This window comes from Natrix helvetica (genome assembly GCF_964273705.1).
Source record: "Natrix helvetica genome assembly, chromosome: 2".
NCBI lineage: Eukaryota > Metazoa > Chordata > Lepidosauria > Squamata > Natricidae > Natrix > Natrix helvetica.
Window position 1 is genome coordinate 272832599 of NC_138552.1, and position 27990 is coordinate 272860588.

Below are 27990 nucleotides of genomic sequence, written 5' to 3' on the forward strand. Positions count from 1 at the left end.
CCCCTGCCATGCCCACAAAGCCACGCCCACAAAGACATGCCCATCAAGCCACACCCACAGAACTGGTAGTAAACAATTTTGAATGCCACCACTGAGCCAATTCTAGAGCAATTGAAATCTGAAATCTCAAGAGAAGCCCTGTTGCGGAGGGACAAGGTATGCTGCTCAAAGAGGAAAGGTTGTATTGTTTTCAAGCACACCTGGGCCACTTGTGGGCAATGATCATGGCAGTGCAAGAGGAGGGCAGCCAAAGCACCTCCCACTTTCTTGGCAAAAAACTTGGAAAGCCTCAGTGGAATTGTCTTGGCTAGTTCACCAAGTAGCTCAAAGGCTGCAGCACGGACAACATCATGTTCCTGCAAAAGAACGGGAAAATTAAGCCCATCTTCAGGAAATAAGGTTTTCTTTGACAGCAGGAAACACAATATCCAATATTCCCAAGATGGGTTGGGGTAGTAGAGCCAGGCAATTCCTCTATAGATAGGGGGTCAGGGGTGCACAACCTATGGCCCACTGGATACATGTGTCCCCCGCCCAAGTTTACTCATGCAAACGTCTTGCTACTTTCCTGTTATCAATGACATTTCAGTGGGATTCATAACTGCTGCTGAAAAGTATAGTACTATTATTTTCACAGCGTCGTTTTTCTTTGTACCTGTCAAGCTCTTTATCCTTTTATTTTATATAAAACATGGACAAGAGTGAGTTGAAAGAAATATGTTTATTATGAGAGATGGAGAATTCGCTGAAGATCCAGGCAGTCCCAATGCTTGTGCTGAACATTTATAGTTTATTGCTTTATGTGTATTGCTTTATAATTTGATTGCCTCCCTTAACACTTCATATTTATCATTTTACAGTTTGATTGCTTTCATTTCCCCTTCATATTCTACCTGCTTCCTCTATATAACACCCAAAATATTTCATTGACTCTAAATGTAGGCCTCAACCTTCTCCACAAGAATGATGGAATTCCAGACTTATAACTGAGTACCAGTAGAAGTATTCCTATAATCTTTAACTGATTGCAAATTTATGACAATTTGTTGTCATAAGTTGTAATAATAATGGCTGGTTTAAGTGTGTTCGGGTGAAATTCAGAGGTGGAGGTGGTGGTGGAGGAGGAGAGGAGGAGGAGATGATTTTTCAGTGGCAAAGGCTCCAATGCTTGGATTTCCAGATCCAGAAGCAAATATTAATTGCTGAACAGCAACCAAAAACAAAAGACCCTTCTTTTCTAATTCCACTTATAAACTCCCTAGAGAGAGTTGGATATACCATATAATTCTAGTTTAGGAGGACCGGGTTCAACACTTTTCTACTAAAGTAGTAACAGGAGAATGATCTTTCTGTGGCCTAACTTACATGCCGGAGATGTGCACAGGTTTGGCTGACCACAATCTGGAAAGTGCAATCTGCAGGCCATTTCCCAAGACATCTGCATAACTTGCATAAGGCATGTAGACTTTCAGTGGCTAATTCTGGGCTGGAGTTGTCCTGCAGAGCTTGGAGAAGAGGCTTCAGCAAAGCTTTCTGGTACTTCTTTGCCTGCAAAACAATTCTTGTATTTGTCAACGCCTGGACTACTTTTATCCCCTACAATCTGCTTCTAATCTCTATTACTAGCAGAAGGTGTATAAAAGTAACTAACAGATTGTGGAATGATTATTTCAGGTCAATATAATAACCAGAAGCTCTCTTCCCATTAACAAGTCCAGTATGCTATGTCCATCTTCCTTTCCTTCTCTGAAATGTCCTCTTTCTTTCATCTTAGAGAACACATTTCTTTGGAAGACTCTTCTCCTTGGGCTATTCCTTCCTCAGACATCTTCTTTGTTCTTTATTTGGTCCCCCTTAATAAACAGTTCAATCAAGGACAGTGAAAGATTATGTTTCCTGGCCAACCTCTCTCTGAGAAGAGCAGCTCAGCCAATCACTGCCAACAAATCTATATGTATTAAACTTAAAGCAATCCACAAAATTCCTGTTCCATTATTAGAGTATGATTGTTCCTCTCCCTCCCCTTCTTGTTTAGAACTAGATGTCTCGGTTTTGCACTTTCCGGCTTACCTCTTCTGGAGCACCCTTTGCCATGTTCCCCAGCCCCCTCACTGACAAGATACGCATAAGATAATTTCCACTTTGAGCTTGGGTCAGTAATAAATGCAAAAGAAGGTTCAGAGTTTCTGGTTTCTTCAAGAGAGGATGACCTATAAGCTGAAATACCAAAATTACAGTTACTGAATTTCCAAACTGGCCATTGGAAATGGATGGTTTAATAGTTCGCTCTTTTCCCCCACTAAAAGATAGTAGGAAAATATGTATATACAGTATGTTTCTTAATTATTTCTGCATATGGCATATGGCACGACTTATGTATTGTTTCCCTCCTCCACAAGACTAAGGCTATCACACCCCAGCCCTGTGTCGCCATTTCTCTTAGTTCTTTTACTTTACACTATTTGAAATAATATCTCACCTCCATGCAGAAGATCAAGCTAAGATCTTTAGATGTTGCTCCGGGGGACTGCAGAGAAGAATGGAGACGAAGGAGTAGCCCATCTAAAATGGGGTTGTTTGTATGCATCAAGGCCCTGATGAAGGAAGCAATCAAGGGCCGACTAACTTGGTATCAAAGGATCTGTTTCTTCTCAAGATTACCCCCAAACTGGACTCCCCAAATCTTCCAAAAAGCTTTCTATTATAATCCTGAACTCCCTCCCACCCTTTTAAAGTTCAAATATGCCAACTTTGCCATTACTCTGTGTAATTTCATTTTCATCTTATTTCATATTCTAAGTTCCATTGGTGAATTTGCTAATTTAAAACAAAAAAACACCAAGGAATTGTGTTAAATTTCCATAGAACTTCAGATTAAAAAATGCTGAGCTGAAATCTAAGCCTTTGATGGCAGACCTTATCGATTTAAGAAACATCTTCCTTAATTCTTAGGTTTAAAGATCCAGAGAATGATTTTTCCTGGGCTGAGTGAAAAATGTTAGGGATATGCCCTTTACCTGGCCAACAGGGCCACACCCTTGAGGCTGCTGCTAGGATCCATCAGGAAGTCCCAGGTCTTTCCAGAGTTCAGTTTCCTTGCAATCTCTGGCAGAGCTCTGCTGAACACAGCCTGCAATACTGCAACAGCTACCCTGGAATGCAGAAGACCCCACAGAAAAGATGCATCGGGGACAAAAAAGTTTGCAAATTTTATTCATAGTGATCTGAATAAATCAAGGTGGCAAATATCTACTCAGTCACCAGAAGTCAAACTCAACTCAATGACACCTATCTATCCTGCAACCTGAAGGGCCGTCACAGGGTGGGGGAAGACAAAGAACTCATTTGCAGAATGAAAGGGAACATCTTATAGATTTACAGTAATCTTCCCCATTTGATTCAGCTCTGTAAAGGCTGGGATTAAGACAACCACATTTTCTTTCCATTTGATTAGGAATGCAGTTCCAAAATAGTTCCAAGACATCTGGCAGGTTTCAAGTCAGGGAAAGCAGATCTACAGATTGCAGCAAAAGGCAGTACTAGGTTGAAGAAGTTTCTTGGATGAGAAGCAAAACATCTTCTAAGAAAAACGGGAAAGTCCAGTTGCCTCTTGAAAAAGCACCTTTGGGACAACCATGGCCTGGATGACTGAGAATCTCCATAGACATTTAGCTAAGCACTTTGGGATGAACATCCTCGAACAGTGTAGGAAAGTGAACAGATTTACAGAGAAACTGCAGAAAAACCACAGGAACCCTTTCAGCAGTTCCAAAAAGGCTCCACAGTCATTTGCACTGCTCAGGTGACCCTGAAGACACAGATAAAGCTCCAAGTGGCCTCAACGACTCTCTAAAATAATGCAAATTACCAACTGTCTGCAAGGAATATAAATCCTTCTATTCCCCATCATTCAGTCAGAAGAAGCTTCTTGGATGAGAAATGAAACGTCTGCTAAGGAAAATAAGGAAGTCCAGTTCCCTCTTGAAAAAGCACCTTTGGGGCAACCATGACCTGAATGACTGAGAATCACCATAGACAAGATTTCTATCTCTCAACCACAGCTCTGCTGCCAGTCTTTGCCACCTTCCCTCTTTGTTTCCAGCTGAACATACCCATCCCACTTCTTAAAAAGATATATATTGTGTTATTTCTGTGCTCATCACATATTACTGATGGGGATTTTGGGCTCCCTGGTATGCCAGCATGCTATGGGCAAGCTGGATTCTCCACTCTAAAGCATAGATTTTTCCCTCTTAGAAGCAGGAACTGCAAACAAGTGTTAGGGGAATGATTCTTTGTTCCTGCTCCTGCTGTTTCCTTAATAAAGGCACGAGTAAAAGGAACAGAGAGTATCTACAAGGCCCTGGCTGCAGCATCATTTAATCAGTGCAGGCTTACCACAACTGGTCAACAGATTGGAGCCTCATTTGGGAGTGCCATTCCAAGTCTGCATTTTATGTTCCAGCTTTACAAATTATATTGAAAATGGCAGCAGTTGGGGAGAAATAAAACAAAATAGCACCCACCCAACTTGAATGAATAGCAAATGCTTAAAACTACAATGGCTGAATGAAAAGACCCAACAACTACTGCCCTATGGCAGATCAGGGGAGAGGACAGGGCTGGTACCTTCATGCCTTTCCACTAGACAGTCGACTGTTGAGAGAGGTCCTGGTCCTTCCTATGGAGCCTTGCTTTTTAAAGAGATGGCAGGAGCACATGTTATCCCCCAACCCAAAGACCCCTGCCACTATCAATGTGGCAACACTGATAAATACTGTAATAAATGACTGGGACTGGAGGCCAAAACATATGAAGAACGGTTGCAGGAACTGGGTATGTCTAGTTTAATGAAAAGAAGGACTAGGGGAGACATGATAGCAGTCTTCCAATATCTCAGGGGTTGCCACAAAGAAGAGGGAGTTAAGCTATTCTCCAAAGCATCTGAGGGCAGGACAAGAAGCAATGGGTGGAAACTAATCAAAGAGAGAAGCAACTTAGAACTAAGAAAGAATTCCCTGACAGTTAGAACAGTTAATCAGTGGAACAGCTTGCCTCCAGAAGTTGTGAATGCCCCAACACTGGAAGTCTTTAAGAAGATGTTGGATAGCCATTTGTCTAAAATGGTATAGGGTTTCCTGCCTAGGCAGGGGGTTGGACTAGAAGACCTCCAAGGTCCCTTCCAACTCTGCTATTCTATTCTATTCTATTCTATTCTATTCTATTCTATTCTATTCTGAATTAAATTGATAATGAAACCCAACCAAGCAGCTTAATTATTGTTAGAAGAAAACAATGAAGCCATTTCCTCCAGATGATTGTCAAGAAGCCTCTTTCCCTGGCAACAGATTGCTAGCCAATTGATGGCTGCTGGGCAGTGCCACACAACACCTGTGCAACTATCAGATTGCAGGCAGTGAAACATTCCTGGCAACAAGTATTTAAGGGGAAGAAATGCCAGAAACATGAGAGGTTTCGAAGGAACCGTCCACTTTTAGGAAAGGCACAATGTTTACCCATGGGATGCCATGAACTTGGTCTCAAGACTCCCGTTGCTTTCTAGAGGAGAAAAAGAGAACGTTGGCATCTTATCATCCTGATGTTTGCTGAGCTGCTGCAGAAGAATGTAGCACAGCTCGGTCAGTAATGGAAACAAGGTGGCACAATCATCCAAAGCCAAGACTACCTCATGGAGAGCCTCAAGACCCTGAAAAGGACAAAGATTGAATGGAACATCTGAATTGTATTTGTCTTGGATCTATTGCTGGTCTACCTACCCCACTCTTGTTGACCTTGACTAGCAACAGCTCTCGGACAAGTCAATTCTCCCAACTTGTTAAGAAATCAGTTGTCCCGTCACTTACATTGTTTCAACTTCTATCCTCAAAACGATGCTATAGGGCCCTACACAGAACAACTACTGAACAACTAGGCACAAGGACAGTTTCCCCCCCAAATGCCGTCACTCTGCTAAACAACTAATTCCTACAACACTGTCAAATTATCTACTAACACTGTATTACTATTATTTTTCTCTTCCTTCCTAGTACCTGTCTCTTCCCACTTATGACTATAACCATGTTGCTTATATCTTTAGAATTTATATTGTTTCATTTGTTTCCCTGTATAATTTGAATGCTTATTAGTAACCTATGACTATCACTAAGTGTTGTATTTTATGATTCTTGATGAATGTATTCTATTTTATTTTTCTTTATGTACACTGAGAGCATATGCAACAAAGACACATTTCTTGTGTGTCCAATCACATTTGGCCAATAAAAAATTCTATTCTATTCCATTCCATTGTTTAATTATTTCCCAGCCATCCAGAGAAAATCAACCTCCCCACCTTGGGTATACTGATTGTCCCTCAGTCTCGAGTCCAGAGCTCTCACCCAAAGGCAGCTGCTGGTGACATTTCTTTCCATTCTCATCCAGATGAGCAAACACTTCAGGACAGAAGGGCCATTATTTTTATAGGTTGCAAGCGATGCCCAGAGTTCTCTCTTTACTCTGGAGATGGGGAAAAAGTTTACATTTTAAAGCAATGGTAGTCTGCCAGTCCAGTACCATTGCCATTCCCGGATACTCCCGGCAACCAGAAGTCTTTTAGTCAGCTCTTAGCAATATAGATAGAAATAGAGACCATCCTCATTTAGTGACCGTTCGAAGTTACAATGACACTGAAAAAAGTGACTTGTCATATTTTTTCACACTTACAACCATTGAGGCGTCCCCATGGCCACATGAGCAAAATTCAGATGCTTGGCAACTGACTCACATTTCTGACAATTGCAGTGTCCTGAGATCACGAATGTGATTCCCTTTTGCGACCTTCTGACAAGCAAAGTCAATGGGGAAGCCAGATTCACTTAACCGGGTTACTAACTTAGTAAGTGCAGTGATTCACTTAACAACTGGGGCAAAAAGGCCATAAAATGAGGCAAAATTAAGCAAAGAAATGTCTTGCTTAGCAATAGAAATGTTGGACTCAATTGTGATCGTAAATCAAGGACTATCTGGAGTCGCAATAAACAGTATAAACCATGAGTACTAACACTACCTTTATGGTAAGGCTACAGTAAAAGAATCATGCAAGTCTGAAAGAACATCCCTCTCTCTCTTCCTCACACACAGAAACACACAGAGACATCTTTGTGTGTCCTTGTGTGTCCTTGTGTGTCTGATCATACTTGGCCAATAAAGAATTATTCTATTCTATTGCATTCCATTTCATTTCATTCTATTTTCTATTCCATTCTATTCCATTCCACTCCACTCCACGCCACTCCATTTTCTGTTTCTGTTTCTGTTTCTATTCTATTCTATTCCACTCCACTCCGCTCCATTTTCTGTTTCTATTCTATTCTATTCCATTCCATTCCATTCCATTCCATTCCACTTCACTCCACTCCACTCCACTCCATTTTCTGTTTCTATTCTATTCCATTCCATTGCATTCCACTGCACTCCATTTTCGGTTTCTATTCTATTCTATTCTATTCTATTCTATTCTATTCTATTCTATTCTATTCTATTCCACTCCACTCCACTCCACTCCACTCCACTCCACTCTACTCCATTTTCTGTTTGTTTCTATTCTATTCTATTCTGTTCTGTTCTGTTCTGTTCTATTCTATTCCATTCCATTCCATTCCATTCCACTCTATGCCACTCCATTTTGTTTCTATTCTATTTTATTCTATTCCACTCCACTCCATTTTCTGTTTCTGTTTCTATTATTCCATTCCATTCCACTCCACTCCACTCCATTTTCTATTCTGTTCTGTTCTGTTCTGTTCTGTTCCATTCCCCTCCAACCTACTTCACTAAGTTTATGGCCAAAGCATGAGAACGACTCCCATTTACATTGTCTCATATACCTTCAATGAAAGGTGATGGATCATTAATTTACAGAGCACCAGCAGGATGCATGACATTTTATAAACAGATTAACAAAAAAGACAGATTTCTGCTCTGGTGTATAATACGTATAAATAAGTAGAAAAAAGTAGCACTTTTTTTGCTTCCCCTAGACCCATGATGGCGAACCTATGGCACGTGTGCCAGAAGTGGCACGCAGAGGCATCTCTCCGGGCACTCGAACCATCGCCCATTGTTCTTTCAGCCAGCCAGCTGGTCGTCACAGGAGTGCTGGAAACCAGAAGAGCAGTTGCCCAGTGTGCATGTGCATGCTGGGCAGCTGCTCTTCTGGTTTCTGCTATGCGCATGCGCACCGGCCACTTGGTCTTCCATTTTCTGCCACACATGCGCACCTGGCTGGGGCTCTTCCAGTTTCATGTGCATGCATGTGCACGAGCCTGCTGGTCTTTGTGCGTGTATGCGCACCAGAAACCAAAAACCATGGGGGCGATGCGCAAGCACACGCCGGAAACCAGATGAGCAGCTCCCAGGCGCACACATCGGCTGCTCTTCCAGTTTCCAGCACCTGCACACATGCTCCCGTTTCGGCACTTGGTGCCCAAAAGGTTCGCCAACACTGCCCTAGATTTTGCCTCATATAAACAGAGTAACCTAAAGGGATCCTTGAGTTCTCCTGTAATTCTTTGCCATTGAGCTTATCACTTCTCAATATATTGGCTGGATCCTCCCAGCATGTTAGACTAGATTAGGCTAAAAGAGGATGCTTCATAATTATGGTGGAATGTAGTTATTATTGTCTTAGCATATTTGAATACAAGTAATTTGGCTGCACACCTATGAACTGTGTTTTCTTAACCCAGGATCAAGGTTTAGCATGGTATGTGAATCCATCCACTGGATGAATGGATGGAAAGAGACAGTCTCCATCCCTATTTGAGACCTTTACTACCGCTGAAGTAGAAAGGAGACCCACAACGACGTTTTTGTGTGAAACATAAAATGTGTGGAATATCAATGCTGCATTAATTTGTGACTGCCCCATACCTTTCTGCCTAATAGCAATTGCATTTAGACTTACATACTGCTTTACGGTGCTTTAACAGCCCTTTCTAAGCAGTTTACAGAATCAGCATATTGCCCCCCAAGAATTTGGGTCCTCATTTTACCCACCTTGGAATGATGGAAGGCTGAGTCCACCTTGAGCCTGGTGAGATTCAAACTACCAAATTGCAGGCAGCAGAAGCAGGCTGCAGTACTGTACTCTAATCACTGTGTCTGCGCCACCCCAGCTCATAATGATTAAGGCCAACCCTATGCCCACTCACTTGTCTTGAAGCAGGGGTTGCTCCAGGAGAGAGAAACAAACTGCTTTGCGATGATGCTCAGCCAAAATGCAGATGGCCTGGGCCAGGAACTGGCGCTGAGCTGAGTCTTCGGAATATTGCCAAAAGGAACAAATGATGTCTACGATATTGTGAACCTGAGAAAAGGAGAAGCCATCATCACTAAGGAAATTATATCTGCAGCTTTTCTTCACAACTGGAATGTACTTAAGACAAATGCGAGCCTAAAACAAATTATGTAAGTTTTATTCTTTCTAAGGAAGGTCTATAAAAGATTCCAAATTCGCTAGCAACTCTCAGTTTTAGAAAGATGGTATCATCTTAATCCTTCAGGAGTTAAGCTGCAAAGATTTTGACTTGGTCGCAAAGTTTAAATTAAATCCAGGTAAGATGGAGGTATTTTTGGTTGGTAGGAAACAGCTGCTACTGGAAGCCTTCAGGCTAGGAGTGCTCCTTGATCTACAGATGTTTCTGGAGTCCCAGATGGCAACGGGTGAGAAGTGCTGAAAAGTTCATCTCATAGACATCTTGTGACTGCATCTAAGCCAGTTGTCCCAGAGGTGCTTTTTCAAAAGGCAACTGGACTTTTTAAAAATTTTCCTTGAAGACGTTTTGCTTCTCATCCAAGAAGCTTCTTTAGTTCTGAAGAATTAGTTCTTGGAGGAGAAATGTCTTCAAGGAAAAACAAAGTCCAGTTGCCTTTTGAAAAAGCATCTTTGGGACAACCATGAGCTGGATGACTGAGAATCTCCATAGATATCTAAGCCGGTGGGGTTTGGCAGCAGTGACACATGGTTTAGAGCACATCATGAATTGACAACAAAAATGTACCTTCCATCAGACTATCCTTTAGAGCAGGGGTCCCCAAACTTGGCAACTTTAAGACTTGTGGACTTCAACTCCCAGAATTCTCCAGCCAGTTATGCTGGACCACGTTTGAAGATCTCTGCTTTAGATGTACCCGAAATTGGATCCTGACCACTTGAAGGAGTACCTGCCTCAGTTTGAACCTGTCTGCACATACAAGGTGAGCAGGAGAAGCTCTTTTAAAGGACCTCACTTTCCAAGTTCTGCTTCTCAGTCACTTGGGCAAGGGTCTATCTATGTTGCTCACAAGCTGTGCAAAGCGCCCCTTGGAGATACACTCAGACCCCACTTTCCTGCTTTCATAAAAGGTGTCAGGCCCTTATTTTAGCCACATTTTTAGAACTTGAATGAGATAAGCATGTTGCTTTTATCAGCCTTAAGAAATACACAGCGGGGTAGGAGTAAAAATTTCTTTGGCGGCCAACATCTAATCAAGGGATGGATAACCTGTGTCCATCCAGTTGTTGAACTACAATTCCCAGCATGCCTCCTTATCAGCTAAACTGCTGAATATTGCATTCGAACCAGGGGTGGGTTCCGGCAGGCACTACTGCCGGTTTGCTCGTGTGCGCGCCATGCGCGCCTGCTTGATGCGCATGCACAGTGCTATTAAAACCGTTCTGCACATACGCAGAACTGAAAAACAAGATGGTGGCGCCTATGGAGCTGCCCGGGGAACCAGTTCGGGAGCATGGAAGGCCTGTGTTACTGCCGGTTCCAGTGACCCAGGCTGCTAAACCACTACCAGTTTGTCTGAACCAGTCCAAACCACTAGGAACCCACCACTGATTCGAACAAGATCCTGGGTCGCTGCTCTTGTCCTAGTTTCTTCAGATTTAGGCTTTACCTTGTCTTTTAGATCTGGTCGCCGTTCCTTCACAGCCACCTCAAACCACAGGAGGGCAGCCTTGTCACAGGCCTCGTTCACAGTCCTCAGTTGCTCCAGCAAAGTGTGCAAGAAGGTCAGGATTCCTTGGAGAGGCAGGACACGGCTGACAATCTGAAACCGGAAGTAAGGACAGAAAGTTCAAAGCAGCTTCATCTTAAGCCAGAGCAACATCACTTCATCTTTTCTTGAACGTACACTGTGAACCAGGGCTGGGTTTCCAGCCGGCACTACTGCCGGTTCGCTCATGTTTGTGCTGTGCTGAAATTGTTCTGTCCGTGCGCAGAACTGAGAAACAAGATGGTGGCGCCTTTTGCACTGCCCGGGGAACCGGTTTGGGGGTGTGGCAGGCCTGGGTCACTGCCGGTTCCAGTGATCCAGGCCGCCAAACCACTACCAGTTCGGCCGAACTAATCCGAACCTATAGGAACCCACCACTGCTGTGAACTCAGACCGAGCATGGGCAGGAGATTTCCACCCTCTCATACATCAACAGCTTTCAGGGATCCAGAAAGATCTCTTCTTCCTTAAGTTTGGATTGTTAGCCCTTCCAGGATGGAGGGTCCCTTATGAAGTGCTTATCTTGTCCTTCTCCTGGGTACTGAGATATCTTTTACATCAGTGTTTCTCAACTTTGGCGACTTTAAGTCCTGTGGACTTCAACTCCCAGGATCCCCCTGCCAGCACATGCGCAACCCCCCATGCTCCCCCCGCCCCTCGTGCATGCACTCATGACGTCACCCCCCCCTCCTGTTTTGGGTCTAGCAGGCCTCCCTGTAGCCTCCTGGGACCAAAAATGGGCTGCGGGGGGGGGAACCTCCTGTGCTCCTCCTGCTCCCTGTGTATGTGACCCCCCTGCCCCCGCGTATGCACAAATGACTCCCGCATGCGCCCCTCCACCCGCACATGCATGGTAGAGACCCAAAAATCAGCTGGCTGGCAGGAAGCGCATGCGCATGCATGGTGAAGCCGGACCGATGGCTCACGTGCCGATGGCTCACATGCCCGCAGAGAGGGCTCTACATGCCACCTGTGGCACACGTGCCATAGGTTTGCCATCACGGCTCTAAGTGATCTGACTCTTCCAAAAAAATTGCCAATTTTCTGGGTTTATTTTCTCCAAGCAGGATGCCTATCTTTGAACAAGGTTTTGGCAACATTTCAACACTAGGTGGGACAACAAAACAAAACAGGCAAGATTGTATTATCTATGTGGGCTAGGATGGATATTTCATGTTATTCTGACTGTACCTACATTTTTGTTCTCTTGCTTTGTTGAAGTTCTGAGAGCATCCTTCACCAACCAGTTATGTGAACCTCAATTCCCAGAATTTCCATCCCACGTGGCATCATCAGCTGAAAATTCTGGGAGATGAGTCGACACATTTGGAAGGTGCTCCAGTTGGAGAAGACTACCTAAGAAACGATGGAAAGCTGGTATCTTCAGTTTCTTAATCTATATCAATTCTATCAGCAGCAACACATGCTGTATGCTATATCAGGTCCCTGGCTATAAACTGACAGCTCTCTTTAAGAGTCAGAGAAAGACGCCACGAATTGTCCTCTACAAAAGCGTTCCCCAACCTTTCCAGTTTGGTGGCCCGACCTGGCACATGTGTGTTTGTATGTGTGTGAGTTGCAGGTGAGTTGTGTCAATGGTGTGCGCACACCAGGGGTGGGTTCCTGCCAGTTCTAACCTCTTCTATAGAAGAGGTTCCACAAATCTACAGTGCCGTTTAGAACCGATTCCAGCTCCCTCCCCCCCCGCCCGTCTGCACATCATCAAGATGAAGATCGAGAGGAGGAATTCTGGGAGTTGAAGTCCACAAGTCCTAAAGCTGTCAAGTTTGAATACCACTGGGTTTTTTTTCCCTAAAGGGTTCAAATGCCAGAGTTTCTGAGCCAACATTTTGTTTGCTAAGCAAGAGCGTTGTTAAGTGAGTTTCACCACATTTTACAAGTTGGCCACGCCCACCCAGTCACATGGCTGGCAAGCCACTCCCACAAAGCAGGCCACACCTACAGAAGAGGTTCTAAAAAATCTTGAAACCCACCATTGGCGCACACGCTCCCCCCACTCACTCAAATGGAGCTTCACACACAGGTGGAGGGTGCTTGCCCTTGTGCACGAAGCTTCACTTGTGCGAGAGCAGAGGGCACAAATGAATGGTACTTGTGCTGGTGTGCAAAGCTACACTCGTGCGAGTGCCCTTCACTCACACGAGTGGAGCTTCGCGCACAAGTGCAAGTGCCCTCTGCTTGTGCAAGTGGAGCTTTTGCGCTCAAACGCAAGCAACCTCCATTCATTCGACCAGAGCTTCATGCGCACACACTTGCCTATTTCTCTATGGCCTGATTTCAAACAGGCCATGGCCCGCTAGTGGGCTGCAGCCCCAAGGTTGGGGACTCCTGCTCTACAATATCCCATTGTGTGAAAGTCAGTCCCCAGAATCTTGAGCAATGACCACTATGGCAGTTGTTCAAACATCTGCAGATATTCATGCACACAGATATGCAGTCACACACAAGAAGCTGTCCATTTTTTAATACTTTGGCCAACTGGAGAGAGGCAGCGTGCATCGTCTCAGTACTCTCACTTTGAAGGTCCCTTTGAATGCAATACAATCGCTGTTGGTTGACACGCACTTTGGGCTCACGCAACTTTGTGGCTCCTAAAGGAATAAGGAAGGAGTTGGCTGAATATTATGCTCTATTATTCCATGTTGTAGCTACAAAAGATTTCTCAGTAAGTTTTAGTAGTCTAGCAAGGATGTATCAAAATTTGAAAATGTATCTCCCTACAATCAGGGAAAGGACAATGAAGCAACGAACCAGCATTTCCATTGCTAAGCAAATCAGATGTCAAGCAAAACATCATATGACCACATTGCTTACCGATGGCATCCCCAGGAGTCTGTTCTGGTCATTAGGTAATGACCTCATGCTTCTCCTGCATTCCACAAATTGCCTCTGTTTCAATTTCCCCTTCTTGCCTATCTACCTCATCCATCTCCATCTCCAAGAGCCATGGTGGCGCAGAATGCAACATTGCAGGCTAACTCTGCCCACCGCCAGGAGTTCGATCCTCACTGGCTCAAGGTTGACCTCATCCTTCTGAGGTTGGTAAAATGAGGATCCAGATCATTGAGGGCAATATGCTGACTCTGTAACTCACTTAGAGAGGGTTGTAAAACACCACGAAACGGTATACAGATCTAAGTGCTATTGCTATTGCTACCTCTGTTCTTTTGGCCACCCTAAACAGTAGGGCTGAGATGAAAAGGCCATTGTATCCTGTCACCATCCCACCACCCCGCAGGAGCTTAGAAATCCTTTTGGCAGAAGGGTTGGAAATGAAGGACTGGAAGCTGCGATTATAGCAAATGTGAGCTGGTCACTCAAGCACCCAAATATTCATCATGTCACCATGGAGATGTTACAATGGTTGTTAAGCGTGAGAACCAGTCATAACTTCAATTTTTCAACAACTTTGTAACTTTGAATGGTTGCTGAACAAATGGGATGTAGCCCAAAGACGGTTTTGAGCATGGGCCCTACAGAGAATTCAACAGTCTAGTGTGGCTTGAGATGGCTGAATAGTTCATTCATTGAGACTGCAATCCTATGTCAGTTTACACCTGCAGAGCTCTTCCATTGTTAAAACTCACCTTGGATGTTTAGCAGGAGTCGAATGCAATTACCAGCACTATGACGAATGGTGCTCAGTGTGTCATAAGTAAAAGGACCCAAGAGTGCCATCACGTGGCTGAACTGGTTCTGAGAGATCTGTGAAAGATTATTTTTAAAAAGGCAAAGGGTAGCTAAACTGTTCTGACCCCCCTCTCTCCACTCCTGTGAACAAGCCAAAACACAGGCTTGGCTGTTTGCCACTATTTAATTGCAAAATAACAAACCCTTTGGCTGAGGGCCCAGATAACTCAAAATACAAGAAAAACAAACCAGATATTCAAACACGGCTCTAAGACATTGACTTTCTTCACTGCTAATTTCAAACTGTTGTTTCCTGCAAATGTCCCCTCCCAACGCCTCACCTTATAAACTCTCTTGGGAGGGCCCAATCCCCAACCACCTGTACTGAATTATCTTCTATGAGCCTTCCTACGTAATTGCTGCTTTCTTTTCTCAGCCCTTCTCACTCTAGCATCAGGGACAAACTGCCTTTGATCCTCCCCACTGCTCCATGCCTCAGGCGCCTCCTAGTGGCCAACCAGCTCCTCTGGTCCCTGCTCTGAATCTGAACCCTGCATACGGTCCTCCATGTCGTCCAGGGCAGACTCAAATGATCCCTCGCTATCCGAGTCCATCAGCAGCTCAACTGGATCCTGCTGGGCCACAACACTAAACTATGGTTAATCTTACAGAATAAACCAGTTTTCTGGCAGTAACAATTCCAAAAAGCTACTCTTGCAAAACTTGGACCAATCTTCATGGAGATGTTTTCCCCAACATATAAGAATACCTACCCCCTGGGTATAGCTTGCTGGGCCAGGCTTCACTTGGCAGATGCTGGGCCATACTCACAGAAGTGTTAGTCCTCTGGCAATGAGCTTTCAGTAGATGGACACCAAGCTGCATAGCTCGAGCACGCTCCCATTCACGCTCCGACACCAGCCAATAGCCTAAGAGCTGGGGAGAAGATGGAAGTCTACATCATCATCCACCATTAGAATCTAGGTTTAGTCACCGAAATTAAATGCAATGAGAGTTAGCACCAATAAAAAGTTGTGTTTCGTTAGATAACATATAGAATTTGCTGTCATATAGCTTTAAATTGTTTTAAAAGCAAACTACCGTATTTTTCAGAGTATAAGATGAAACTTTTTCCCTCAAAAAAGAGGGTGAAAATCTGAGTGCGTCTTATACACTGAATGCAGCATTTTTGGCCTACCAAAACCCCATCCCCTTTGCAAAAATGGACCTTCAGAGGGTTTGGGAAGCTTGCAAAGTGCTCCTGAGGGCTGGGGAGGGCAAAAATGAGCAAAAAATGGACTGTTTTTGCCCCCCCAGCCCCCAGGAGCACTCTATAAGACTCCCAAAGCCTCTGCATGCCCCCGCTTTTTTGCAAAAAACAGCCCATTTTTGTCCCCTCCAGCCTCCAGGAGCACTCTACAAGCCTCCCAAAGCTCTGCATGCCCTTTTTTGTTTTTTGGGGGGGTGGGGGGTGGAAAGCAAGGCGTGCAGAAGGTTTGGGAGGCCTGCAGAGTGCAAAAACTTTTTTTTTAATTTACCGCTTCAAAATCATGGGGCGCCTTATACTCGTCTTATAGTCCGAAAAATACGGTACATAAATTAAGGGAGGCCTAAATTACTGCTAGTCTTGATGACATTATATGTATTTTTTTAAAAATCATAGACAGTGCTATTTAAGTAAACATGAAGTTCTTCTGTCCAACTCACCTGGAAGATCTGCTGGAACCAGTCTGAATAGTCATTCTCTCCTGATCCTGGCTCCAGTAAGGTCTCCATCAGCTCTGACAAGGAAGTCAAAGTACCAGTATATAGAGTCTGAAATGGAGAAGACAATAGCACTTACAGTATTAGTGCAGAAAAAGCAGGGGATTACAAAGTCCCCTCCTTCAACCCACAAGTACTTACTTGACTGGCACCTTCTGCCACCCCCAAAGGAGGAAGAGCAAAGACATGGCTTAGACAGGCCTCTGCCAGCTTCCAGTTCTCCTCAGGGCTCAGCATTTCTGGCACCTTGCTGAGGAAGCAATAATACTCTGTTTAAAAAACCCTTCCTTGGCCTTCCCAGTTCCTGAAGCAAAATAAAGCAGAATCTCACTGGGGCCCATTATATGATCCAGTCACTTTTCTTTTCTTTCCTTTCTTTTACTGTATTAATATCTCACCAGAGGTCCCAAAGTCAGAACAATCAAAGGCTCTTATGTGCTGGTTCATATCGCCACATTCTCCAAAGGCCAGTAGTTAGGGACCTTATTGTGAATGCCCACAATTCGGCAGTGGTGGGATCCTGCCAGTTTAACAACCGTTTCGGCGATGGCGGGCTTTGCACCCACGAGCTCTGCCCGCATCTGCGTCTAACATGCGCTCCACACGTGTCAGCAGTTACCTCTGGAGAATAACACAGGTGAGACGCGGCAATCTGTTCTGCCGCACAAGTCAGCTGAGAGGATATAGGTAAGTAAAGTGCAGGGGCGCGTGAGCGGGCCAACCTGATCATCGGAGCAAACCGGTTCGCTCCCCAGCTGATTGTCAGAGATACCAGTTCGCCCGCAGTGGTCCAAACCGGCCGAATCCCACCCCTGCATTTACGACATCTTCAGTATATGATATCCAAAAAGCAAAGGGTTTCTTGATAGCATCTCCTTATTTACATACCTATTAGCCATCAAATGGACAGCAATCAAAGAAATGCCTAATTCCAGAGATTAATTTCTGACTTGATGAGTGGCAGAGGGAGGTAATGTCCCTTCCTCTGGGTTCGCACAACAGCTTCTTTTACAACTCAGTCAAAGAACTAGGAGTTGAATCGCAAAATATCAAAAACCTGGATCAGAGTAAACTTGGCTAGATTTGGTAAGCTAAAGATTCAACGTATTGTGCTAATTCAGTGATTTAGTTTCACATGTTGTCCAAACGCAGCCAATGGGGGCTTCTAATTAACTGGAGGGGAGGACATGGCATCTGTGCATGCTTGAAGGCATTTTGTGTGCCAGAACTAAAGGTAGACTATGAAATCTGGTTCCTGTTCTGTAGGGAGAACGAGGCAGACAGGGACTGAGGCAAGGCAGGTTGAAGCTAACACAACCTTTATTAACAGTGACAAACAGCTCATACGTATGGCAAACCTGGAACCGGCAAACAGCAAAACAAAGGACAGCTGACAGCTGTTTTATACTAGAGCTGTCAGACGCTTAGCCAATCAGGTAGCTGGAATCTCCCGCCAGCAGGCTGCTCGCGTCTCAGCCAATCAGGAACTAGCAGTGTAAGTCAATGGCAGGGAACTTCAGTACTCAACAGTTCCTCAATCTTTATTTGGGCTCTGACTGATCCATGTAGGGCTGGTGTTAAAAAGAAAGGCATAGCAATGGGTACTTGCCTCAGGTGCCGAAGGGCAACCATCACCTGTTGACAGACAGGAGTTACAAGCACTTCCAGAGACTCTGTTTTAACAGTATTCTGTAGCAAACAGTATAGGAGGGAAATAAATTGGGCATGGTTTAGATTGGGATCCTTCTGTTGAGTTCCCAAGCAACATTCCTCAGTAAAGAACATTCCAGAATAAGCAGTTGGTGTTTTAGGCCATAATACAGCCCCAGAAACATTCCAAAGATATCACCATATAGTCATTTTTAAAGTAATTAGGAACGGTTAGTGATGATTGTGGAATATGAGATGGACTATATTTAATTTTAAGGACATGTAAACTTATGAATTCAAATATAAATTTTGTCCTGGCTTCCTTCCTTCTATCCATCTATCCATCCATCCATCCAATTTATATGACCACCTGTCTAACCAGAAGGAACTCAGGGTGGAGTGTAAGGATAAAACCTTGATATGATTAGAGAAAAGAACATTAAAATGGAAGTTAAGCCCTGTATATAATTTGGAATAATTAATAATAAATAATAAACTTTTCATCCATAAAGTGACCACATCAGATTGGTTCTCATGGCAGTCAATTGCCAAATGTGATCCTTGGCATAGAAGAATTTGTTTGAGGCAAAGGCAACTTTGCAGGATCCAATCTGGGTCGGTCACCAGGACCAGAGATTTTGTCTTCCAAGCTTTCAGGACCATCCCTAGTACGAGTCCGAAAGCTTGGAAGACAAAACCTTCGAAGTAGCCACACTCTACAGGGAAGGAGGAGGAGAAGCCAGTAAGTGAAAATGCTCATGTCCCTTCCTCAGGACCCAGATTGTTGGGGGCAATAGGCTGACTCTGTAAAGTGCTTAGAGAGGGCTGTAAAAGCACTATGAAGCGGTATATACCGTATTTTTCAGAGACACACCTTTTTCTCTCAAAAAAGAGGCTGACAATCTGGGTGCGTCTTATACACTGAACACAGCATTTTTTGCCTCCTGAAACCCCGCCCCCTTCACCAAAATGGCCGTGCATAGCCTGTAGAAGACTTTCAGAGAGCTCCTGGGGGCTGGGGAGGGCAGAAATTAGCAAAAAAAATGGGCCGCTTTTTGCTCAATTTTGCCCACCCCCCAGCTCCCAGGAGTACTCTATAAGCCTCCTAAAGGCTATTCATGCTATTTTTTTTTTACAAAAACGGGCCTGTTTTCGCAAAAAATGGGCCCATTTTTCTCATTTTGGGGGGGGGGGGCGACCCCCCCAGGAGTACTCTGCAAGCCCCTAAAGGCTATTCATGCCTTTTTTGGGGGAAAAAAACAGGCCAGTTTTTGTGAAAAACGGGCCATTTTTGGGAGGTTTGCAGAGTGCAAAAAACTTTTTTTTTTAAATTTGCCTCTTCAAAACCTTGGTGCATCTTATACTCCGGTGCATCTTATACTCCGAAAAATACGGTAAGTCTAAGTACTAACTACTATTGCTATTCCAGCAAGAGCCATAGCTGGAACAAAAATCACATGGTAGATTTATGTGATCTTTTCATCTCTTTACAGTAATTTTCCGTGAGACCAGGTGTAAGAAATCCCTTTAGGAGACCTTTTGCAAGCATCAAGTCAAGTATTTTAAATAAAATAAACAAATTGTATTCACCAGTAGTGGGATTCAATTTTTTTTACTACCAGTTCTGTGGGCATGGCTTGGTGGGCATCGCATGGCATGGCGGGCATGGCTTGGTGGGCGTGGCAGGAGAAGGATACTGTAAAATCTCCATTCCCTCCCCACTCCAGGGGAAGGTTACTGCAAAATCCCCATTCTCTCCCGATCAGCTGGGACTCAGGAGACAGAGAATAGCTGGGGGCGGGGCCAGTCAGAGGTGGTATTTACCGGTTCTCCAAATTACTCAAAATTTCCGCTACCAGTTCTCCAGAACTGGTCAGAACCTGCTGAATACCACCTCTGGTACTCACCATGAGAAGGTCAAGCAACACTCTCTTTTGAGGCAGCTGGAAGGTAGTAGAATCCCCTTTGCTCTTCATGGAAATGCTGATTTCTGACACACACTGGGCGAAACTCAAAACCAGCTCAGCATCATTGGCCCTCTGGATGGAAATGGGAAAAGGATGATGGAGGCTGAGTCCAAGAGGAACTTGGATTAAAGGAAGGAAGCACTGAATAACCAAACCTTCCCGAGTAAGAAACAACTGACACCACTCCACTGACACCATTTCTTTTGTAAAAGATTTATTCCATCGCTGAACTCAGATAAATGGGGCCCAAAAAATCACCAATGGGCAAGTCATTCTCGGTTCCCACATCTGCCACCTCCAGCCCAAGTATGCATCAGATGAAAATTACTTCATTGTTACAACAAGAAGGGTCTGGAGAGAGCTCAAAAGACTTATCCGTTACCCAAATGTTTCAAGAAATTATGAGGGGTCAAAATGAGCTGAAAAAGGAGGTGACAGATCTTAAAGAAGAACTCAGAGGTGTACAACACCATATAACAGAAAACAAACAAAAGATTAGGGTGTTGGAAGAGGGGGCAGCTGGGCAAACCAAGGGGGTTAAGGCAGTCCGGAAGGGGAATTTAGAATTGGAAAATTTTATGGCCAAGATAGAACTTGAAAGAATGTCCTTTTTTCTCAGATTCCAGAATCTACCAGAGACAGAAAATGAAGATCTTAAGGATATTATGAGTACAATTTTAGCAGAATATATTAAGAGAGATAAAGAACAGTTGTGGTGGGAAATGGATCTGGTTTACAGGATTAATTCAGCATACGCTAGAACACATAATGTTCCAAGAGAGGTACATGTTAAATTTCTTAGGAGGACCACGAGGGATGAGGTGCTAGAGGCTCAAAGGGGGAGACCATTAAAATATAAAGACAAAGAAATTACCATTCTTAAGCAAATTCCAAAAAGAATAAGAGAGAGAAGGAGGAAGTATTCCTCCTTATCAAAGAAATTATATAATAAAGGAGTTTGGTTTAGATGGTTATTGCCAGAGGGAATGTTGATCTTTTGGGAGGGAAACAGAATTAGAATTAATACGGTGGGGGAGGCAGATGCCTTCATTAAAAAACACGCCTCTCTCCTAGAGGACGAAAATATGGGAGGTAGTGAAAAAGGTAGTAATGTACAGGGTATGAGGGAGGGAGGGGCTGTGGCTCCATCTGGGGACAGGGAGGAGGGAGCAATATCGAAAAGGCTCAGGTCACAAAAATAAATGCATTTGAAATATTATTGTAATTGTTGATATACTAGAAAGTGAAAAAAAAAGAGATGATTGAACACATGGTTGATATATAATGTAGAACAAGATTCTGTTTTTGCTTATCTTTTATACGTTGTCTTTAACATTCTAAAAATTGTGAGATTTGGGGGGATTTCTACCACTAGCACGGGAGCTGCCAAAATTTTCTATGTACCCTTTTACCTTTCCCCATAAATGTTTAAACACCAATAGAATTCTTTTTTAAAAAATAGTGATTTAATTGGTGGAGCATCAATCACCCTTATTAGTAATGTGGGGAAATCAGGAGGACCTTCTGAACAACACCACAAAGGAACATCAGTGTCAGGGTTCCAAATAATATCCCCAATGAAAGAAGACTCCGAGGCTTTAAGTTCCTCAAAGTTCCATTTTATTAGAGGTGTCATATTGGCACATCTTGGAAAACCCGAATCTGAAAGCTTCCATGTTTTCCCCACCCAAATGAAAGTCCAAGCCTAGCCCAACACCCACATGTTCATCACATTGCCCAATCAGGCACCGTCCCAACTGGAGATGCCTCCCAGTCATACCCCTCCAGATGCAGGGCAAGACGTCCTTGACTCTCTGAGAAAGGAATGTTATTATGACTATATATCTCCCAAACTCCATATAATCCCCCCTCCCATTTTCCTACAGCATTGAATGTGGCAGGCCTGAAGGCCTAATGCAAAACATGGCTTCCAGGCCGGACAATCAGTGCTTCCAAAAGCTAGGATCGTAAAATATATTCTCCACCGATCAACCAAGATTTTTTCCATAGATGAAATTATGTTATACCTTTTAGGAACTATCTTTTTTTACTTACATAATGACCTAATGCAGTGCTTCTCAAATAGTGGGGCGCGCCCCCCAGGGGGGGCGCGAGGCTCCATAAAGGGGGGCTCGTTTGATCGGAGTGGGCGCTCCGGTGCGTCTCCTCTGCCCGCTTTTGTTCCGCCCTGGCGGCAGGGATTGCCCGTCAGGATCGCTGAGCCCGCCCGCGTCTCTCTTCCCTCAGCCGCCCCTTCTCTTTCTCCTTCTTCCGACTGGCCCTCACAGTTGTGACTCAAGCATATCCATCTCGGGCAGCCACAACAAGGCGACTGCTCCTCCCACAGCCAGCGGCGGTGCCCATTTATCAGACCTCCGACCCGGAACCTTTATCGGCCGCTGGAGCCGTACGGGAACCGGATCTAGTGCCGGCTAAATGGGTGGGGAGTAAGGCAGGGCCCCGGCGGAGAGAAGCAAAACCCGGGCTTCAAGGATGCGTCTCTGTCTGGAGAGTTTCCAAGGCTCCGTGGTAAGGAAAGGCGAGAGTTTCCAAAGCTTAGAGCTGTGTTGTTTCTAGAAATCACTGCGTGCAGGATATATATGTTGTGTTTGTGTGTGTATACAAGTGTCATTTCTTCAGTGTTATCACAGAAGTGAGTATACCCCTTAACATTTTGTAAATATTTAAGTATACTTAAATATTTACAAAATGTTAAGGGGTGTATTCACTTCTGTGATACTCTATATAGGGGGTGCGCGAAATGTTTTCTTCTTCCTAGGGGGGACATGACAGAAAATAATTGAGAAGCACTGACCTAATGCAATAAGGTAGTCAGCGGGTGGATATCTTATTGCAAACATGTACTCAACTTTTGGGCTGGGTGGCATGTAACACAAATCTCCTCCTGTAACTTACACTCTTTGTGATTCCAGAAATTATTTTCTCCATCTTCATCCCTAAAAGCATGCTCTCAAAATCCAATGCCACCAATTAAATGAAACAGAATCTCGCTACCCTGGTAGCACAATAAGGCAAATAACTCACCTCTGGATTGTTTAGTATCATATAATGGTGTAGGATCCTTGGCACAATCTCATTGGCCAGATGAGGCATTAGCTGTTCCTGGGGAACACGAATTGCCACACTACCATATAATAGAAGGAAGGTATTCATCACATGTTCTTTCTCTGGCAAGCCCTACAGATGATGAAGAAGACCAGGGGTGGGTTCCTGCCAGTTCTGACCTCTTCTATAGAAGAGGTTCCACAAATCTACAGTGCCGTTTGGAACTGGTTCCAGCCCCCTCCCCCCACCCATGCGCACATCATCAAGATGAAGAGCGAGAGGAGGAATTCTGGGAGTTGAAGTCCACAAGTCTTAAAGCTGTCAAGTTTGAACACCCCTGGGGTTTTTTTTTTCTAAAGGGTTGGGGCTTCAAGGGTCTTGTAACTTGACAGCTTTAAGACTTGCGTCCTTCAAATGCCAGAGTTTCTGAGCCAACATTTTGGTTGCTAAGCAAGAGTGTTGTTAAGTGAGTTTCACCACATTTTACAAATTGGCCACACCCACCCAGTCACATGACTGGCAAGCCACTCCCACCCAGTCACATGGCCAGCAAGCCACTCCCACAAAGCAGGCCACACCTACAGAAGAGGTTCTAGAAAAATTTGAAATTCACCACTGAAGAAGACCAATTCTAATGGCACAATCATATTCTGGGTCCCAAATTTGTTTCAGAGAAAATATGACAAGTTAGCAGAAATAACTTTGGTTTTTCTTGCTCAATAAGTATTTTTCTTTCTAAGTGCCATTTGTTTGAGGCGCTAGAGAAATTTTCTTGAGTCTGACTCAGGAAAAAAAAAGAGAATTGTAAAAGCCTGCTCAAAGAAATTAAAATCCAAGCTGGAGAAGGTTGCCTTCCGTACCTCTCTTTTTAAGCTGGCAAACCAAAGAGACAGAAACAAAGGCCAAAGGTTGTATGAGGCTAATACTTCTGGGAATTGTAGTGCCAATGCATAGAGAAGGTATCTGTGGTAAGGAGCCCGGCATATATGATTACATGTGTTGCATCATCTGCATTCTAGGTCTGACTGAAACATGCTTTAAGCGTGATCTTTTAAAAGGGCACCATGTTCTCATGTAGCCAGCTTCCCAGTTGCTAGTCAAGAAGACCAAGAAGATAGCATGAAATGGTAAATCTTCAAACCTGGCCAATCCGAAAGCAAGCCGAATCTTTTCCCTCAGAAATCGCTTTCTCAAAGCAATGTAGAGCTTCCAGCACCGCCACAAGCTGCCCCTCTGCACAGTATGCCAGGCACCATCGAGTACCCTGAGGACAAGAGAAGGGGTAGCCAGAAAACAGAAGAACTCCTCTGTCAAATCCAGTTCACCCCTCCATCCACCCTTTTAGGATCTTCTTAACCCCATTTTCTCACTCCTAGAGATATTGAGCTAAATGGATCATTCAGTTACAGGCCCTGCCATCATAGAAGAAATCAAAGACGTTTTTAAAATTAACAGCAAATGTGATCTGTGTTCTACTTTGATGCTTTTCTCTGACTTTTCACTGACAAATAATATTTGAAAGTGTCCTCTTCTCTCCAGCATGAGAAAACAAGCCTTCTACTAAAGCAGAACCCAGTGGCAAAATAAAACATGGAAAAGAGCAAAAGGGAATACTGCGTGATTTACAACAATAACCTCTTTTGAACAGATATATTCTTCCAATAATATCAAATGGAATAGAGAGAGAGGAATGCTATATCATTGTAGTAAAAGCCATACTTAAAAGACATGAAAGTTAGTTCCAGAATACCAGAATACAGAGTCAGAAAGAAGATTAGGATTACCAAATAACATCATCATCATGTACTGTACGATCAAGGCAAAAACATATATAACAGAAGAAATCTAGAATTCTCAACCGCAGACTGTGGTTGAGGGAGGGAGGGAGGGAGGGAGAGAAGAGGGAGGCAAACTATTCTCCAAAGCACCTGAGGGTAGAACAAGAAGCAATGGGTGGAAACTAATCAAGGAGAGAAGCAACTTAGAACTGAGGAGAAACTTCCTGACAGTTAGAACTGAGGAGAAACTTCCTGACAGTTAGAACAATTAATCAGTGGAACAGCTTGCCTCCAGAAGTTGTGAATGCCCCAACACTGGAAGTCTTTAAGAAGATGTTGGATAGCTATTTGTCTGAAACGGTATAGGGTTTCCTGCCTAGGCAGGGGGTTGGACTAGAAGACCTCCAAGGTCCCTTCCAACTCTGTTATTGTATTGTATTGGTTCTTGCCTTTTGCTGGGCTTTCTCAGTATAATCTGTGTGCGAGAGCAGATGCAGGAGCTGCTGGGTCACCCCACCTACATCCCCTGCAGCAGAAAGAGCAATTCCCAAAGTCTTGTAGAGGAAGACCTGGAGGAGAGAAATAAAACAGCTGGAGGTTCTTTAAACATGGCCTAAAGAAACCCAGACCCATCCAAAGCCAATATGTAGGCTTTAATTTTCAGAATCCTCAACAATGGTCACAATAGTGGAAGATTTACTGTAGGTGAAATCTCCACGTTTGAAGAATCTCTAGGCTGGAGAAAGCTGACATGGGACGTATTAGTGTATGAGTTACAAGGTAGAACTGGTTAGCCTTTTTATAAAGGACATCACCAATATTCTTTATCACACTGACTTTTTCTTTAGAGGAGTTGTGATAGACACCCATCTGCTTCATGAGTTCCTGCCCCAAGATTAGGTTCCAGCCTTCTTCCTGGTTTCTCTGTAAGGATTTCTTCAGGAACTGTGGAGTCATCAGGAGAATTGAGGAGGCCATTAGAGAGGGTCATCGGTGCCGTAGGAAATATTCATGTTCACATCACTGGGATTTACCTCCAGTAGCTTCTGCTCCCAGGCTGCTGGTGGCAATGTGTACTTGCTGTGGCCTTTGGGGAGAGCATAGGAGACCAACATTACCCAGAGAATCAGGAGGAGAGATGGTTCTTTTTAAAGCCCTTTGGAAATGAGAGAAATTTCCATAAAAATATGAGGACCAGATTGAAATGAACCATGCCAACTACACATTAAAAAAACAACCACTTCCATGAATTCCACATTTATTGGTGTTCAGTAAACTTTTGAAGTCTGGATGGTTGGATGAGCCTAACATTGTAGGGCAGGGGTGTCCAAACTTGGGAACTTTAAGACTTGTGGACTTCAGGACAAGAGTTGAAGTTCTGGGAGTTGAAGTCCACAAGTCTTAAAGTTCCCAAGTTTGGACACCCCTGTTGTAGGGTTTTTCCCCTGACATCTCTAAGGATGTTTGGACAGATACAAGACCAAAATCACTTTGATTTCTCAATATTGGGGTTGTTGGCATGGAGCCTTGGCTTCAGAAATAAACTTTTTTTTCTTGTCCTCTCACATTCCTGCATTGTGGAAAGATTTACAGCTGCCATAGATAATCTATGATTATGCCTGACATCCTGTGCTTATAATTAATGACACAGGACAGGTGTTGGAATTTTACTTTCCAACCCATATATTGCTTTAACCAGTTAGGCTTAACTGTGACGACTAATTGAATTATCTGAACCTGAAGTAACCCCCATTCTTGTTTAGTACAGTGTTTCTCAAACTTAACCATTTAAAGATGTGACTTCAACTCCCAGAATTCCCCAGGCAGCATTGTTGGCTGGGATATTCTGGTTGAGAAACACTTACTTAGTACCTATTGTATTAAAATTTAGAACCAAGATTAATTGTCAATTGTTTTATTTGTGGTAGTTGGAAATTTAGACTTAGATGACCCATTCAGCCTTAGAAAAGCTACACATCATGGCTAAAACTTTCTTGTGATAGCCGTGGCCAGGGGGGCGTTCCACCAGGTTCGCCTGGTGCGCCAATTGCATCCCCTATTGGACCGGAGCGCCCTTCGCACAGTCACTCATGCGCTTGTGACGTCCCGGCTAGACTACTGTAACACTCTCTACATGGGGCTCCCCTTGAGATGCACCCAAAGGCTACAGCTGGTTCAGAATGCGGTCGCGCTGGCAGCCTCGGGAGTCTCTAGCTACTCCCACGTAACACCTCTCCTGCGCGGGCTACACTGGCTACCTGTGGCTTTTCGGGTGCGCTTCAAGGTGTTGACCATCATTTTTAAGGCGCTCCATGGCACAGGACCTAGTTATTTGCGGGATCGTATCCTGCCCCATACATCCCTCCGGCCGATTCGCTCACACAGAGAGGGACTCTTCCGGGTGCCGTCCACTAGGCTGTGCCAGCGGACGACGCCTAGGGGAAGGGCCTTCTCTGTGATGGGCCCGACCCTCTGGAATGACCTCCCCCCCGACATTAGAATGACTACGGATCTCCGCTCCTTCCGTCAGAAACTTAAAACCCACCTATTCCAACTAGCCGGCTTGGCCTAATTCCACCTATCCCACCTCAGTCCTATTTCTAAATTTTTAAAGATTGGTTTTAAGGTCTGTTTTTTTAATTTTTATAAATTGTACAGGGGCTGTTTAATCTGATTTTTACTTATGTGTATGATTGTTTGTATGTTTTAAATTTATGCCTGTACACCGCCCCGAGTCCCTCCGGGGAGAGGGGGTGGTCTAGAAATTTAATAAATTATTATTAATTATTATTATTATACAATTCTTCTTACTGCCACACTTGAGATATTAGAAGCTAGGACATATATCCTGAGATTACTGTGTTGCACTGTACAAACTATGTCTTATTTAAATGGAATTTTCATCAACGTGTACAGGCAGTCCTTGTCTTACAACAGTTCATTTAGTGACTGTCCAAAGTTACAACGGCACTGAAAATAGTGACATGACCATTTTTCACATTTACGACCCCATAGTCACATGATCAAAATTTGGATACTTGACAACTGGTTCATATTTATGACGGTTTCTG

At 44.0% G+C, this 27990-nt stretch overlaps 1 protein-coding gene across 1 annotated transcript in view; it reads right to left on the bottom strand.

Annotated features, from left to right (window-relative positions):
- Window positions 1–307: 307 nt before the first annotated feature.
- The window catches only part of LOC309387461 (maestro heat-like repeat-containing protein family member 2A), a gene marked incomplete at both ends in the record, with an annotated part of 57887 nt that continues 30204 nt past the window's right edge, over window positions 308–27990 (bottom strand). Inside the window, 17 exons of the mRNA XM_081943942.1 lie at window positions 308–356; window positions 3018–3152; window positions 5517–5707; window positions 9254–9367; window positions 10945–11097; window positions 13534–13655; window positions 14652–14769; window positions 15526–15630; window positions 16402–16509; window positions 16600–16704; window positions 18064–18147; window positions 20016–20147; window positions 23121–23273; window positions 24283–24405; window positions 25369–25488; window positions 25757–25864; window positions 25954–26006. Of these exons, the coding sequence (XP_081800068.1) occupies window positions 308–356; window positions 3018–3152; window positions 5517–5707; window positions 9254–9367; window positions 10945–11097; window positions 13534–13655; window positions 14652–14769; window positions 15526–15630; window positions 16402–16509; window positions 16600–16704; window positions 18064–18147; window positions 20016–20147; window positions 23121–23273; window positions 24283–24405; window positions 25369–25488; window positions 25757–25864; window positions 25954–26006 (1973 nt within the window). The remainder of the gene's footprint in view (window positions 357–3017; window positions 3153–5516; window positions 5708–9253; window positions 9368–10944; window positions 11098–13533; window positions 13656–14651; window positions 14770–15525; window positions 15631–16401; window positions 16510–16599; window positions 16705–18063; window positions 18148–20015; window positions 20148–23120; window positions 23274–24282; window positions 24406–25368; window positions 25489–25756; window positions 25865–25953; window positions 26007–27990) is intronic.